Source organism: Gossypium raimondii, chromosome 7 (assembly GCF_025698545.1).
Source record: "Gossypium raimondii isolate GPD5lz chromosome 7, ASM2569854v1, whole genome shotgun sequence".
In the NCBI taxonomy this organism is placed as follows: Eukaryota; Viridiplantae; Streptophyta; class Magnoliopsida; order Malvales; family Malvaceae; genus Gossypium; species Gossypium raimondii.
Window position 1 is genome coordinate 44,246,491 of NC_068571.1, and position 16,435 is coordinate 44,262,925.

General features: G+C 33.4%; 1 protein-coding gene across 2 annotated transcripts; it reads right to left on the reverse strand.

Moving 5' to 3' along the window:
- Positions 1 to 461: 461 nt before the first annotated feature.
- Positions 462 to 3,606, reverse strand: LOC105789086 (uncharacterized protein At1g66480). 2 transcript variants are annotated; one of them, XM_012616326.2, is made up of 2 exons: positions 2,865 to 3,606; positions 462 to 897 (listed from the first exon to the last, which is right to left on the reverse strand). In XM_012616326.2, the coding sequence occupies exons 1-2, from the start codon at positions 3,501 to 3,503 to the stop codon at positions 841 to 843; spliced, it is 696 nt and encodes a 231-aa protein (XP_012471780.1). In that variant the 5' UTR covers positions 3,504 to 3,606; the 3' UTR covers positions 462 to 840. The 2 variants fall into 2 exon arrangements, with proteins under 2 accessions (XP_012471780.1, XP_012471773.1); XM_012616319.2 differs by having other exon boundaries at positions 462 to 900; positions 2,865 to 3,595.
- Positions 3,607 to 16,435: the final 12,829 nt, after the last annotated feature.

Consider the following 16,435-nt stretch of genomic DNA (forward strand, 5'->3'; position numbering starts at 1 on the left):
AATATATAAAAAAAAAACAAGTTGTTATGGCATTATACATGTGCAGAGACGACACTAGGGGGTTGGCACGGGCCCCTACCCCTTAAAATGAGAAATCTCATTTTTAGTCCTTTAAAGTTTCTAAAATTTTTAATTGGTACATGGTAAAATTACACTTTGGCCCTCTAAAAAAATAAAAATTTGATTGTCCTTTAAAAAAATTAGAAAGATATAAGCTTTAAAATAGTAAAATTGCATTTTAGCTCTCATAAAGACATACAACTTAATTCTGGTCCCTCTATAAAAAATTGTTTAGCTTCACCCCTGTACATATAATAATATGTTTGTCGCATAGCATATCTTAACTTAATGAATTATAATCTATGATTTAATCATAAACGAATTCTAAAATTTGAAAAAGTAAAGGATCTAAAATAACCAAATTCAAATATAAAGATTAGATCCACAACTTACGCATAATATAAAGATTAATACCAAACTTTAACCCAAAAAAAATCATACAGCCACCTTTAAGATATGATATTCAATAAATCTAGTTTGAAATTTCAGTATTTACAATCCATATTCAACTATCTATCGTACCAACCATTTGGAAGAAGTGAAAGTAGACTTCTTCTCTAGGTATTTAGATCAAGTTCGAACACTATAGTCGGTATTGTTGGGAGGGCTTTACCTGAATGTCACCTCACCGAATAGAACTAGACTTGAACCGTAAAACATATGAAAATTCATGTGATTATATAAAAAAGAAAAAGAAGTCATAAATAATAAGTTATTTAGAAAGAAAACTAGTATTGGGGCTGAAATGCTGGATTTTGATGCTGACTCCAAATTTGGCTGCTACAATTGATTTGCTAAATGGATTTCACCTTCTTCTTGTGGAATAAAGCTCACTCTCTTCTGTTAAATAAAAAAATCGTAAAAAAAATTTAAAAATCTTAATTTTAGCTTTTCATTTTTTAAAACATTCATCATATTTTATTTTCTTTCAATAATTTAGCTACTTTAATTAGGGGTGAAATTAAAAAACTCAATTAGTAGCTATGTAACAAAAAATTGAAGTTAATAATGTTAACAAATAGACTTACATTTTAAATCTTAACAATAGAGAAACTATTTTCCTTGAAATAAAATTAGAGGACTAAATTTTAAATATACGAAGAGCATGAGTACTTGACACGTATTTTAACCAAAGAAAAATGGTTGAAAAAGTTTTGCACGATCAAAACAATGATATATATCTCATAAAAATTGACCAAATAAAAGGGTTGAAAACATGAATGGGTAGAATTGGAATATTTTAAAAGTCAAAATTGGGTTATTTGCAATATGCAAGGTGAAGAAGTTTCATCAATCAGTTTGGATAGGTTTACTATAGATATCGCAATTAAATTGACTTAGCAAAAATAGTTAAATCTAAATGAATTGTTCTTAACATGTCTAGAATTCATGACCTTTAATTATCTAATTGACCATTTCTTACAATCAACTTTGAAAAAATGACAAGGAAATTAATTACTCTTTTTCAACTTACAATTACCAATATTTATTTATGAATTTATTTTTTATAAGATTTTACAACATAACTTAATTTCTTAATTTTAATTATAAAAATTATGTCCATTTTTTAACAAGGAAATCATTCTGAAATTGAGACCACGTGGTAATGTATTAAATAAATTTCGGGACGAGATGAGTTCTGGTATAAGTGAAAATTGGGCCGGGGCTGATAAAAAATTATTCCGTCTTACTCTATTATCGTCCTTACAAAAACTACAACTAAACCATGATAAATTGAAAAAAAATTATCACCCAACTTGTTCGAGTCAAGCTTGGGCGGGTTATTCAATCTAAATTTAAAATTTAACAACAAAAATATTTTTTAGGTATAATTATAAAAATAATAAAATAAATTATCCAAGCCAATCCACAACAACTTAAGTAAACAATACAAAAAGATTAGTTTGATTAAATCTTTAAATTGTTGCACAAAATTGTAGATTTTGGTAAAGTGAGACAATAACAATGCATATCTCTCAAGTTGACCAATCTTCTTTTGGCTAGCTACCAAAACAACATTGCATCAATGACCAAACCGTTTATAAATTATTTTAACAAGCCCTTTTTTATTTATTTATTTTTTGCAATTAAGTACTAGCAAACATGTAGGCCCAAAAACCATTGAAAATTCAGTTGTTAGCTTATACTTTGCATGTGACTTTCCTTATGTTTTCTAATAAGTTCACCTAATTTTCCAGGATTTTTGAAATTGATTGAAGTAATTTATGGAACATAAAAGCTTGATGGTTAAATTATGTTGTTAGTCCCTGTATTTTTACAATCATTAGTATTTTCCATTAAATTTTATAGGTATGTCGGTAAAAGTATTATGGAGGCTCTCGTATTAGGAGTTGGATTGCATTTTTCCCCCTCTACTAAAAAAATAGGCAAATTAGTCCCTATAAGTTAGATCAAAGAGTAAATTGACCATTCTGTGAAAAATTATTTCTATTTCTACTATTAAAAACTGATCCCTATATGTCAGTATGAGGTACACGTGGCACACCACATGTCTTATTTGGTTATGCTATCAACATGCTAGTTTTTTAAAGATAGAAATGAATGAACTCTTTTTTAGTAGAGAAGACAAAATACAATCTAATACTTAGTATTTTGACCTCAATATGACATGCTGATTAAGTTGCCTTTTACACGACATGATATATGATTGATGAGAAATAAATAAGTTAGGTTGAAAAATTGATGGAAAATACAAACAATGTGAAAGTAGAGGGACTATTAGTGCATTTTAACCAGAATTGGTAATTCTTAAAAAAATAAGAAAAAGGATAAAATTTGCATACCTCACGTTTGGGCTTAAAGTTTTCTCCAACGGTACCAAGGCCAGGCTTCCACGGTGCTTCACGGTGGATTCGATTACCGGCATCATCACCGCCACTACCACCATTTCCGGTATAAAGATCAAGGATCTTCTCAGCCACCTCAACACCATCTTTGCTCTCTTCCATCAACTTAGCCATTTGAGACTTAGGCAACCTCATTTTCACAGTCATCATCCCCCCACCGGAAGTACCACCACCACCTAGTCGAACCCCATCGGGCACCATGCTCGTCGACGACGGTCGAACCATAGAAAGGTCCGACACCGTCCTTCTCGACAACATCAAACACTCTAACCTATCTTTAGCACTCATATGAATCCCTCCTGACCGCACCCTCCTCGGCGCCTTATGAACTTCATCATCGGCAAGCTTCGGCAGCTCCACCAAGAAGTAGATTTTCTTGGGTTTCAAGCTCTCTTGTGGCTCTAATGGCTTAGCACGGATCCCATAATGCTTCACGGTTTGTGAATCTAATAAAACATGGCCTGTTGGATAATCTTTTAGAACATCCCAAACTCGAATTGGTGTCTTTAATTTGATGGTTTCACCATCGATTTTCATTACCTTTGCCTTGTTTCTTCCTCCTATGCTGTTCCCCATTTCCTCGTTTAGTATAGAAAAAATTTAATGTTTTCTTGGCTTTGTTGTTGGGATTTATATATATATATATATATATATATATGCTATGATGGTAATTGGAATGGTGTGAATTTGGTGAAATTTTGTACAAGATTCCAAATTTATATGTATGATTTCATGATGGACCTTTTTGGAAAATTAAAGTGGGAAAATGCAATTTTTAAAAGCTAGTTTTACCTTTTTCTTTTTCTCCTTTTGGCTCTATGTTTTATTACTTTTATTTCCGGACTTTAAAATTACGTTAAATTATTTTGTTTTAATCAATGTTTTAGAAAATGAATTTGTATTTAAACTAATTAGATCATCGATTTGATTGTTAATCAAATAATAATTAAATAAATTGATAAAAATTAAGAAATATATAAAATCAATTCACTGCCAATTTTTGTCCATATTTTCAATTCTTTTACTAATTTTACGTGATTCGTTCAAAGACAAATCGATTTATTTGTTTAAACCGATACATCAATCGATTTTCAATCTAATCGGTCCAGTTTCAATAACATAAATTTTAACTGGATTGATGTAAAAACTCGTGCGATAATTCATGTGAATATTTTCATTTAAAAAAGTAATTTAACCGAATAAAAAACTCACACCCTAAATTATTACACAAGCAAAACCCATAAATTAATCCCAGATCTTTTACCAATGAGCCAAATGCTGTGTAGATTCAATTGAAGAGTATTCGAAAAAAGAGTAACAAAATGATTTAAAAAAAGTAAATGATTTGGCCAAACCAACGTTGAAATCACCATCAACTTTTCTGGTATCTTTAATTTGATTTGGGGGCAATAAGGTGAAATAGTGGGTGTAGGGTTTTCATATTAATTAAATGTCACAATCATTACCATCAAAGTGCAAAGAGATTGTGGGTCTTAATGAGAACTGGGGGACTTGGCATTGGTGGGCTTTCATGAAAGGATAACCCTTGAATTAAAGATAAGGATGAATCAAAAAAGGGCTAAAAAGTGGTTTTTAGTCATAATAACAATATTTAATTATTTTTGAAAACAATTATTATACGTTAATTTGGTGACAAAGCGAATTCAGGTTATTTGCTTTTTTGCCTCTAGATGGCCTGCCCTATTAGGGTCAATATTTTCATACAATTCTTGTTATATATGTTTTAATTAGTCCGCTAATTAATAATATGTTGTTCCATCATTATCACTTTATAATGCCAAAAGTTGATTTTTTTATGGGAAAAAATATGAGTTTTCTAATTCTTGATGAATCTAAAATCGAGATAAAATTATACAGTTTTAAAATGAGATCAAATTTTTGAATTAAATTATAACTTTTTTTTGGTGAGTAATTCACTGGATTTATTAATTAAAATATATTAGAAAGTTTCAAAAGTAGTTTTTATTATTAAAGAATAACCAGATCAAAATAGGTTTAATGTAGGAAACATAATAAAAAGTTTAGTTGACATTCATAAAATGAGAAGCACTTTATGTTGAACATAAATTGTTTAAATGTGATGGAAAATCTTTACAAATTTGCGCTTCATCCCTTACAAAACCAATTTTATTTAATTATACATTAAAAAATGGTTTCGGATTCCATCCATCAACTTTCAACTATTTACACATTAAATGCTTCACATGCATGGACCAACCATCTTAAGTTTTGAATCTAATGGTTAATTCAAGTTTGAATATTTGAGAAAAGAGTGATGGTGTGTGTGGTGTGCATAATTTGTACTTTTTAACAACAACAATCATAAAATATAATATAATTTGACACTTAATACAAAACCTTCGTCAATATTTAGACTTGTAATTGTAACTCATATAATGCTGCCAGCTGATTTTTTTTTCATCAAGCAATCTGCCGGCTTGTTTGCTTGAAAAATAAAACAACCTTTTATATATTAAACAAAAATATCTAATTCTAAAACTTTTGGAATTAGAATAATTTTTTATTTTATTTTAAAAAATGTAGATAGTAAGATTACCGCGATCAAAATTCATTATAATTTTGATATTTATCTAAATAATTTTTTCCAAGTTTAATCTCAATTATTTTATATATTTTAATTAATAAAATTGATTAATTAAAAAAATTAAAGTATATGAAAATTTTATGAACAATAAATTTAAAATTAAATTTAGAAAACTATTAAAAATTAAAATGTAAACGGGAAATTGAGCAAAACAGCACTAAGCCTTGTGCTTTTGCAAAGCCCACACGAGGCCTAAAACAGAACTAAAAAATAGCCCAATGGAAGGAGGTCCAAAAAGCTAATTGGACCACCATTCAAAAGGAGAAAAAGCTACATAAATTATTATACAACTTTCGTATGGTGCATTGGTATTTATATTCTCTGAATTCTAAGTTGGTGTTTAACTACTATAACATGAATATATATATATATATATATATATATATATATATATTTTTTTTAAAACCAAAATCATCATCACCAATTATTTTCTGTAATTCTCCCTCTCTTTTTAAGAATAGAAAAAGTGAAACCATTAATTACAAATCTTACTAAAAAATAGTGTTTCTCCATTCAAATCCAATTATTAAGAAATTTTCAAATACAATTGTCGAAACCATTTTTTAAAATTTGGGAAAAAATGGGATCGACTTTGAAAATAAAATGGGAGTTGCCACCGATATTTTATTGAAAGTGTGATCGGATCACCTTGAAAACTATTTTAGGTTTGCGAATTTTGAGAAAACGGGTTCGGGAGTCGGGTACGCACGAGGAAGGGTTAGCACCCTCGTGACGCCCAAAATTGGTACCGAATTGATTGTTTAATGTTTTAATGTCAAAATTTTGAAAAGATTTTAAAATACGATCCTTTTATCTTGAATAAAATGAATTGGATGATAAGGCTTACTTATTTCAAAGAAATAAATTGTCACACTCAGTAAGTTAGAGTGCAGCGTTTTAAATCCTCAAAATTAAATTTATCTCTTGACTTATAAAACCTATGCATTTTGAGAAGGATTTTCGATTATCTGGGTCAAATGAGAAATCAAGACCCAATAAGTTAGGGTTCGATTTCACAAAATTCCTAAAGATCGAATACTGCCTTTATTTTTAAAATCCTCGTCTCGAGAAAATAACATGTCATATCCAATGCGTTAGGACACAACGTGTCGAATTCCCGAGAATGGGTTTTTTATTTGAAATTTGTATGTTTGAATTAAAAAAGGTATTTGGTTACTTAGAATCAACGAAAAAAAATCGAAGCCCAGTAAGTTAGGGCACGTTTTCTCGATTTTCCAAACGGAAAATATTGCCTTATTTAGAAAATTTTCTTTTTGATGTATGGTGTTAATATGTATAACAAAACGATAATGAATACGACAAGTTAAGCGTAAATAATACAAACAACCATCAACAATGAAATAAATAAATATAAGAGACGAATCAATCACATAATAACAAGTAAATAAACGGATAGAATTAAAATGTCCTTTTGAAATGATAATGAACAACGTAAATAAGTAAATGAATAATAATAACAGAAAGAAGATGAATAAAATTACAAATGTGAGAAGATATATGTATATCTATATGCGGATAATTTTATAAAATAAAAAATGAGTATATATATTATAAAATATATGTCAATATTATAAAATATATGGATGCATGTACATATTTTAAAACGATAAAACATAAAAATTGTATTTAGGAATTATAAAATATATGTATAGGTTATAAAACGTACGTATGCATATATATATTTTTAAAGATTATAAAGTATAAAAGGCGTATGTATATACATATACGTATAAAAAATGCATATAGATTATAGAATATAAACATATATAAGTATGTATATCAATTAAAATGTATGTGTATTATAAAATGTATGCATGTATATGTATATGACAAAATCAAATTTAAAAATATGTATAAATAAGTAAATAATATTAAATAAAGTATTAAATAAAACTGATTTTAATTATATATTTGTATATATATAAAAATAAATAAAACAAAATTGAAGTTTAAAGAGGCCGAGGATCGATTAAAATCGGGCTAAAAAATAAGGCTCAAAATTGCAAATAAGTAAAACAGGGTGCGGAGGATGAAATGAAACGCGCCAAAAGTTCGAGGGACTGATCACGAGTATTTCCCATCCCCAAAATGCGGCGTTTTGTGCAGGACTAGACTGGAACAAGCGAGAAATTATGTGGCCAAAATTAAAATGAAACAAAAGGCTGCATTGGATGAGTCGAAGAACTGGAGAGACCAAGGCGAATTACCCATCGGACCCAAAACGCAGGTCTGACCTCCTCTGGGTCGGGTCATCGGGTATGGGCCAATAAGTCTTGAAACGACGCCGTTTTGAAACCATTAGACTGGTATCAAACGGTGACGTTTCTTCCTTTGCACAAAGATTAAAGAAAAATCTAAAAAAAAGCCTCCTTTCATTTTAAAACGAAAATTAAAACGGAAAACCCTAGGAACTCTCATGTTTCGCCGCCTCCAAACCCCCAAAACTCCGTGTAACTCAGATTTGGGCGGAGGAAACGGAGCTCCAACGGCGTACCCACAGGTAAGAACCTCCCTTTTCTTTTTCCTTTCTCTTTTTACCCACGATTAACCGAGATCGAGGCCTCAAAATCCCAATCGAAAAAGAAAATAAGAAGATCAATCACCTTTTGAACAAATGTTTTTGCTTTCCGATTTCTTTCTCTCTTTTTGATTCATTTTTTTTGTATTGATTTTTTGATAGTGTTTATTGAATGCCTAAAGAAGGGGGCCCTTTACAAAAACCGAAAACGGCTTTATATAGCCGAAAATACAATAGAAAAATTCAGGAATTCTCTCTTTTTGTTTTTTTGTTTTTTTCTGCTATTTTTTTTATGTTGTCGTCGTGTCTTTTGCTGTTGTTCTTTTTCTTTGCTGCTGCTTGCGTTTGTTGCGATTGCTACAGGTCGTTGCAGGTGCGAGGGTGCGCATGTACGGAGTTGTGGCAGAGAGCAGGCAGAGGCGCAAGAGGCATGCGGCGCAAAAAGGGTTAGGGAACCCTAGGTTTTTTTTTGATTTTGTTTGTTTTTTGGGCTTGTAATTTTTGATTAGGGCCTGGGCTAGTATTTTGGGTTAGGGTTATTGTAATTGGATTTAGTGATTTTTTTATTGGACTCCGGGCAAAATTTAGGCCCTACAGCTGCCCCTCTTTGCTCATTGTCGTGTAACGAGAATAGAGCAAAGACTACGGAGGACTGATTTTGCCCGGTCGTGCTTGGCCCTTGGTACTCTTCTTCTTCATGTGGTTCCATTCCATCCAACAGCATTTTTAGAGGTATAGGAATTGGCGCTTCGATCCACTCCACTGTAATATCAGGGAGATAGGATTCGATTCTTCAGTCTGCCCCACTGTGACTTCAGGGGGATAAGACTTGTTTTCTCCAACCTATTCCACTGCTAGCCAGGGATATAGGACTTGTAATCTTTGATCTGCTTCACTGTTGACGTAGGAGGGCAAGATCGCTATCTTTAACCAGCTCCACTACAACTAATAGAGGCAAGGCTTTGTTTTCGATCTACTTCGCTGTTAACACAGGCAGGCAAGATCTACTATCTTTAACCAGCTCCACTACAACCGATGGAGGGAAGGCTTTGTTTTCGATCTGATATCTTTAACCAGCTCCACTGCAACCGATGGAGGCAAGGCTTTATTTTCGATTTGCTTCGCTGTTAATGCCGGAAGGCAAGATCTGCTATATTTAACCAGCTCCACTGCAACCGATGAAGGCAAGGTTTTGTTTTCGATCTGCTTCACTGTTAATGCAGGAAGGCAAGATCTGCTATCTTTAACCAGCTCCACTGCAACCGATGGAGGCAAGGCTTTGTTTTTTATTTTCACTGATCTGCTCTCTGGGGAACATGACCTGTATAGTGAACCTAATTATGCTTAATGATTAGGATGGCATGATCAAAATGAATCAAATGCTCCTAACTAGACATATGTGAATGGTGTTTGCATGAATGCAGAATTTTATTTTTTTTCGAGAATGATCCCGCTTAGGTTGTCATTACTCAAAGTTTATTAAGGCTTTGTGACTGACGTGCTGTAATGTCTTCTCGTTTGACTGGCTTTTCTGAAGAAACATTTAGCCAGGTTGCCCTCACTGTAAACCTCAAAGTTTAATCCATTAGGGCGCACAATTTGTGCCATCATTCTCCCACTGCAATCCAAGGGTAGAAATATGGCTCTTCCTCAATCCTCTCTTATCCCAATTCGAGGATACAAGATTTGAATCGTTCTGGTTTCTTACACCATTCTCAGGGTGTCATACCAAATACTTAAGCGCAGATGAAGGCTCTCTTCTCTGAGGTAACCTCCTCCTCTTGCCCGATGATCATCGCTTTCTTGTTTATGGCATCTTGTCATTTTGTTCAATCAATGTATTTGACCACAAAATCCAAAGAGATAGCCCAAACTTAGACTTTTCCTTCTCAAATTTCCAACCTTTAAATTTGGTGTGTTCTAAACAATAGTCCTGTTTCAGGTCCCTATATTATTTAGAAACTTTTCAGAGTGATATGCAAAACTTCCTTTGTGAAAGTTTTATTAGTCCATTAATCATTATTCCAATGCAACATGTTTGCAAAAAGGTCATAACAATAGATAAGAATAAAGTTGGTTCTGAGCATAGCTCGAAAGAACAAATTATCGAAAATAGTAAAGAATGATGATAAAGAAATTAATTGGGAATGTATATCTTGGAAAGGAAAAAAATATTCCAAGAACAACAAATAATATGAAAATTGGGTGCCCCAGATATCGCAGTTTGAACTTCTCTGTACAAACTTTCTGAAGACCATTTTGAGTTGGACATGTGTTTAGGAAATCTACAGTGCTCTGTCGATGCCCCAAGATGTCGCCTATCCTTTCCTGTTGATTCAGGCATAGCAAGATCACCACATGCCCAATTTGGTCAAGATTCGAGTTGCTTTGATTACCTCATGCCCCATTCTAATCAATATTTGAGCCGCCCTTTTCGGGTTTTCAACTCAAATCCCCTTTGGCCTAAGGCGCCCTTTGCGGGTTTTCCCCACTTAGCTTCTCTATTTTTACTTTTTCGTCATTTTTTATTTTCATTTTTCATTTCATTTTTTTGAAATCCATTATCTTGCAGTACGGTGACAAACCGTGGTGTCTGATTTTTAAACTGATTACAGCCCTCAGCTATCGTGCTGTCATTCGAGTTCAATGCAATCTCTAATATCATCCTCTCTGGAATTCTATATCGGCATATGATGACATTGACGCATGCAGTAGCCTTTTATCCATTTGATGAAGTAATTAATGATCTCAATAGTGAAGCAGTGCCCATTAGAAGTCTTCGATAATGGTGATGTTCATGCCCCATTTTGCTCGAAATTTGAGTCGCCCTTTTCGAGTTTTCAACTCAAAACCACATTTGGTCACAAAGCGCCCTTTTTGGGTTTTCGCCTTGGCCTCTCATTTTCTTTTCTTTTTCTTTTTTTCATATTTTTATTTTAACTTTGATTGATTTCTCCTTTTTTTTTGACTTTGATTTTTTTCTTTTTTTTTCGAATCTGAACCCTTTCGATCAGAATAAGATTTCTCACTTTTATCCTGTATGCGAAAAACCCTCTTTGGTATTAGGTTTCTTTCATAGAGCGTTTTGGGGCGCAACTACGATAGAAAACTTTGGATCCTCCTCTTCAATCAGGATAAAATCCAACAAAACTTGAAGAGATAAAAACTTGACTTCAAACGGGCAAAGCTATACTGAGTTAACAAGAAAGGCATTGCCCCGACAAAGAATTACATCGTTCATACAAATTTTGACATCGTGCTGTGTGCAAATTTCATTATCAGTGCTTAACCCGGGCATATCCTGGTATGATCCTACAAAGATATCTTCGAACTCTAGAGGTAACTTAATGAGGTCTCACTTCATTTTTGCGGTCAGGTCAATTCTAATCTTCACCAAGCTTGCAATTTCTGATAATTCCTTGTAAGGTAAGATCTGTGTATCCTCTTGTTCAACCATCCTCAACAAGTCAGAAGATAAGCTACAATCTTTGTCATTTTCAAAGTTATGAGATCCGTCTAAACACATGCCTCGCTCAAGAAGAAAATCTGAGTCTGTAGCAGTGTCATTCATGTCATTGATATCCGGGGACCCATAATAAGCACCGAATAATATACAAAAGAATGTATAAATTCATGAATAATTATTTGTACCATATGATTATGAATGAATGAATAACAATTTAGAAGAAAATTCAAAAGAATGAAAGAATCTGTAATTATTCGTAAAGAATGAAAATATTAGCTCAGCAATAATTACAAAGATGTATTTCATTAAAATAATAACGTTCAGACATGAGCCTATTTCACAAAGGAAATTTCTATCATTTTTAGGCTAAAAACAACAAAAATGTTCTGAACATTACTTTAAAAAGCTCTAGAGACTATAGGGTTTTCTTCCGCAGTCGAATTGCTTAGAACACTCCCAAATTTATATGGGCGGATATCCAACAAGGTCCCTTCTTCAGTTGCTTTTCATCGATGTGAACACCTCCCACTCTTCTTCATGCATTGCATTCACTCTATTATCAATTATGATTTGGTAACGAATTTTCAAAACTGGAGGAATCATCAAATTTAACAACGCCCATACTGATAAGCCTTTCAATCAGTTTTTTAAAGGCAATGCAATTTTCTATGGAATGCCCTATATTTCCCGCATGATATTCGCATTGTGCATTTGCGTCGTGCCATCTGGGGTACGGAGGCTGTGGAGGTTTCGTGTAGAGAGGGGCAACAATGCGCGCGTTGAATAAGCTTTGATACAGGTTCTTATACGACATCGGAATTGACGTGAACTGGAGGTTCTCAGTACCTTATTTCACATAAGATTCTTGTCTTGATGGACCTTGTTGGCTAGCGACCCCTGACCTTGAGTAACCTATGTTGTTCACCTCATTTTCTCTTCTCCTTGGGGCTGACCTCTTATCATTCTCTTCCGCCTCAATTTTTTCGGCTCTTATAGCATTCTCAATCCTTGGGGCTGAACCTGGACTGCAACCTCTCTCCACCTCTGTACATACTGTCTAAAGCTTTCATTCAATTTCTTTTCCATGTTTTGCAAGGTGATTCTATCGGGAACCACATCCGTTACATGACCGTATTGTTTCATGAATGCATGTGCTAGGTCCCTCCATGAACCAATCTCGGTACGGCTCAACTGATTGTACCATTTCGACGCTGCCCCAATGAGGCTATCCTGAAAACAATGTATTAATAGCTGATCATTGTTAATATACCCAGTCATTCTCCTATAGAACATGGTGATATGGGCTTCTGGGCAACTGGTCCCACTATATTTCTCAAATTCAGTCATCTTAAACTTGTGAGGGAGTACTAAGTCTGGAACCAAGCTCAGATCTTTCGCATCAATTCCATGGTGACTATCGGCGCTTTTCAAGGCTTTGAATTTTTCCTCCAACCATTTACTACTGTCCTCCCATTGTTTTGACAGTTCGACGTTTGCCTTCTCTTTTTCAGTCATTTCATCGAAATCAGGAATAACAAGATTCACTGGGTTATCTCTAGGATTAGAACCTGATCCAGCCTGAAAGTTCATCGGCATTAAAATATCAGTTTGAAACCGTTGAGGCTCAATTGAAACAGAAGATCTGCGCGGAGGTACCTCGGTCTGAATCTGTGCATGCAGAGGCGTAAAGCCTAGAGGATAGATAGGTCTTTCCTTGTCTTCTTCATCATCATTTACCATAGGACCTTTCCCTTTATCTACTCCCTTAGTCAGTAGATGGGTCAATTCAGCCATTGCATCTTTTTGAGCCTTGATCAATTTTTCCATCATGTCTTCTTGGATTTTATCTAACCGCTCTTGCATTTGCACTTGTAACCGTTCTGGCATATCCTTTTACATTTGCTCCAGTTTCTCTAATCTTTGGTCCATTTCTTTAGTCTTTCGACAAGTACCGTATTGATGCTTAATGGGTAAGCTTTTGTCGGTTTTCAGATTAGCTGAAATAAATTTTCTCAATTAGCACATTTCAATGGACTCTAATGCATGTAATGCAGATGCATAAAATGAATGCCTAGAGAGACATTGATTTTGATTCAATTACATTTAGGAAACTTTTCTAGAAAGCAAGTTCCTTTACATAAAACGGATACATGTACGGCTTCTCCCTCGTATTCGAAGAAACAATATCTATCTTCTTCTTCATGCGTATGTTTGAGGTAATCTCGCTAATAGATGTCATTGCTAGCTCCTTCTCTTGATCTTGGTCGCGATCTATCACCTGCCCCTCTTCATAAATCCCGCCAGCTTCTTTAAAGGGTTGGAACATCGAAGACTCTCAGACGATCGCCTTGAATCCTCAGGCCACGAAGCAAGGTCACGATCTCTTCCATCGCTCTTCTTGTGTTTCTCAGAATATATTCGGGAAGTCGTATTGTTTTCCACTTTATCAATGAATTCGTATTCCATGACAAGCTTTCTAATTTAGTAATCGGACTTGAATCAATATCTCTTTCGTAAGATGCAAATGCAATGCAATCATAATCAAAACACAACAAGAGGGGTTAGTACAAGATAGAAGCAAATAAGGAAAACAGAAAGTACCTAATCAGGTAACCACTAGGGATTTGGAGTGCCTCTACCTAGGTTAAGTTCCTAAGTCTACTATATAAGGGTTGGTTTTAAAGTCAAGGTACCCGAACCAGCAGATTCCTCGATCTTCACCCATTATAGGCTCATACAGACCGAGTTCGGTTCAGGGGAATACATTTCCCTATGGCTGCACGGAGATGAAAATCTCACGAAGACATAGGTACGGATGTATCCCAAAAGTGATTCACTATCCTGCACGGAGGTGAAAACCTCACGAAGGAGTAGCTTCACACTCTCACTTACAAGGACAAGACTAAAAAGTCTTATGCAGTATGATGCTAAGGTATGAAACAGTAATTTATACAAACAAATGCAAAAAGAGGATCGTAATTTTTCAAATCAATTTTCGATAATAAGACAGAAAACAATCAATTTACGGCTTGACTCTCTTACGTCCCCAGTGGAGTCGCCAAGCTGTCGAAACCATTTTTTAAAATTTGGTAAAAAATGGGATCGACTTTGAAAATAAAATGGGAGTCACCACCGATATTTTATTGAAAGTGTGATTGGATCACCTTGAAAACGATTTTAGGTCTGCGAATTTTGAGAAAACGGGTTCGGGAGTCGGTTACGCACGAGGAAGGGTTAGCACCCTCGTGACGCCCAAAATTGGTACCGAATTGATTGTTTAATGTTTTAATGTCGAAATTTTGAAAAGATTTTAAAATACGATCCTTTTATCTTGAATAAAATGAATTGGATGATAAGGCTTACTTATTTCAAAGAAATAAATTGCCACACTCAGTAAGTTAGAGTGCAACATTTTAAATCCTCAAAATTAAATTTATCTCTTGACTTTTAAAACCTATGCATTTTGAGCAGGATTTCCGATTATCTGGGTCAAATGAAAAATCAAGACCCAATAAGTTAGGGTTCGATTTCACAAAATTCCTAAATATCGAATACTGCCTTTATTTTTAAAATCCTCGTCTCGAGAAAATAACATGTCATATCCAATGCGTTAGGACACAACGTGTCGAATTCCCGAGAATGGGTTTTTTATTTGAAATTTGTATGTTTGAATTAAAAAAGGTATTTGGTTACTTAGAATCAACGAAAAAAAATCGAAGCCCAAGAAGTTAGGGCACGTTTCTCGATTTTCCAAACGGAAAACATTGCCTTATTTAGAAAATTTTCTTTTTGATGTATGGTGTTAATATGTATAACAAAACGATAATGAATACGACAAGTTAAGCGTAAATAATACAAACAACCATCAACAATGAAATAAATAAATATAAGAGACGAATCAATCACATAATAACAAGTAAATAAACGGATAGAATTAAAATGTCCTTTTGAAATGATAATGAACAACGTAAATAAGTAAATGAATAATAATAACAAGAAAGAAGATGAATAAAATTACAAATGTGAGAAGATATATGTATATCTATATGCGGATAATTTTATAAAATAAAAATGCGTATATATATTATAAAATATATGTCAATATTATAAAATATATGGATGCATGTACATATTTTAAAACGATAAAACATAAAAAATTGTATTTAGGAATTATAAAATATATGTATAGGTTATAAAACGCACGTATGCATATATATTTTTTAAAGATTATAAAGTATAAAAGACGTATGTATATACATATAAAAATGCATATAGATTATAGAATATAAACATATATAAGTATGTATATCAATTAAAAATGTATGTGTATTACAAAATGTATGCATGTATATGTATATGACAAAATCTGAAATTTAAAAAATATGTATAAATAAGTAAATAATATTAAATAAAGTATTAAATAAAACTGATTTTTAAATATATATTTGTATATATATAAAAAATAAATAAAAACAAAAATTGAAGTCTAAAGAGGCCGATGATCAGATTAAAATCGGGCTAAAAAATAAGGCTCAAAATTGCAAATAAGTAAAATAAGGTGCCAGAGGACTGAAATGAAACACGCCAAAAGTTCGAGGGACTAATCACGAGTATTTATCATCCCCAAAACGCGGCGTTTTGTGCAGGACTAGACTGGAACAAGCGAGAAATTATGTGGCCAAAATTAAAATGAAACAAAAGGCTGCATTGGATGAGTCGAAGAACTGGAGGGACCGAAAGCGCAAATTACCCATCGGACCCAAAAGGCGTGGGTCACAGCCTCCTCTGGGTCGGGTCATCGGGTATGGGCCAATAAGTCTTGAAACGACGCCGTTTTGAAACCATTAGACCGGTATCAAATGGTGACGTTTCTTCCT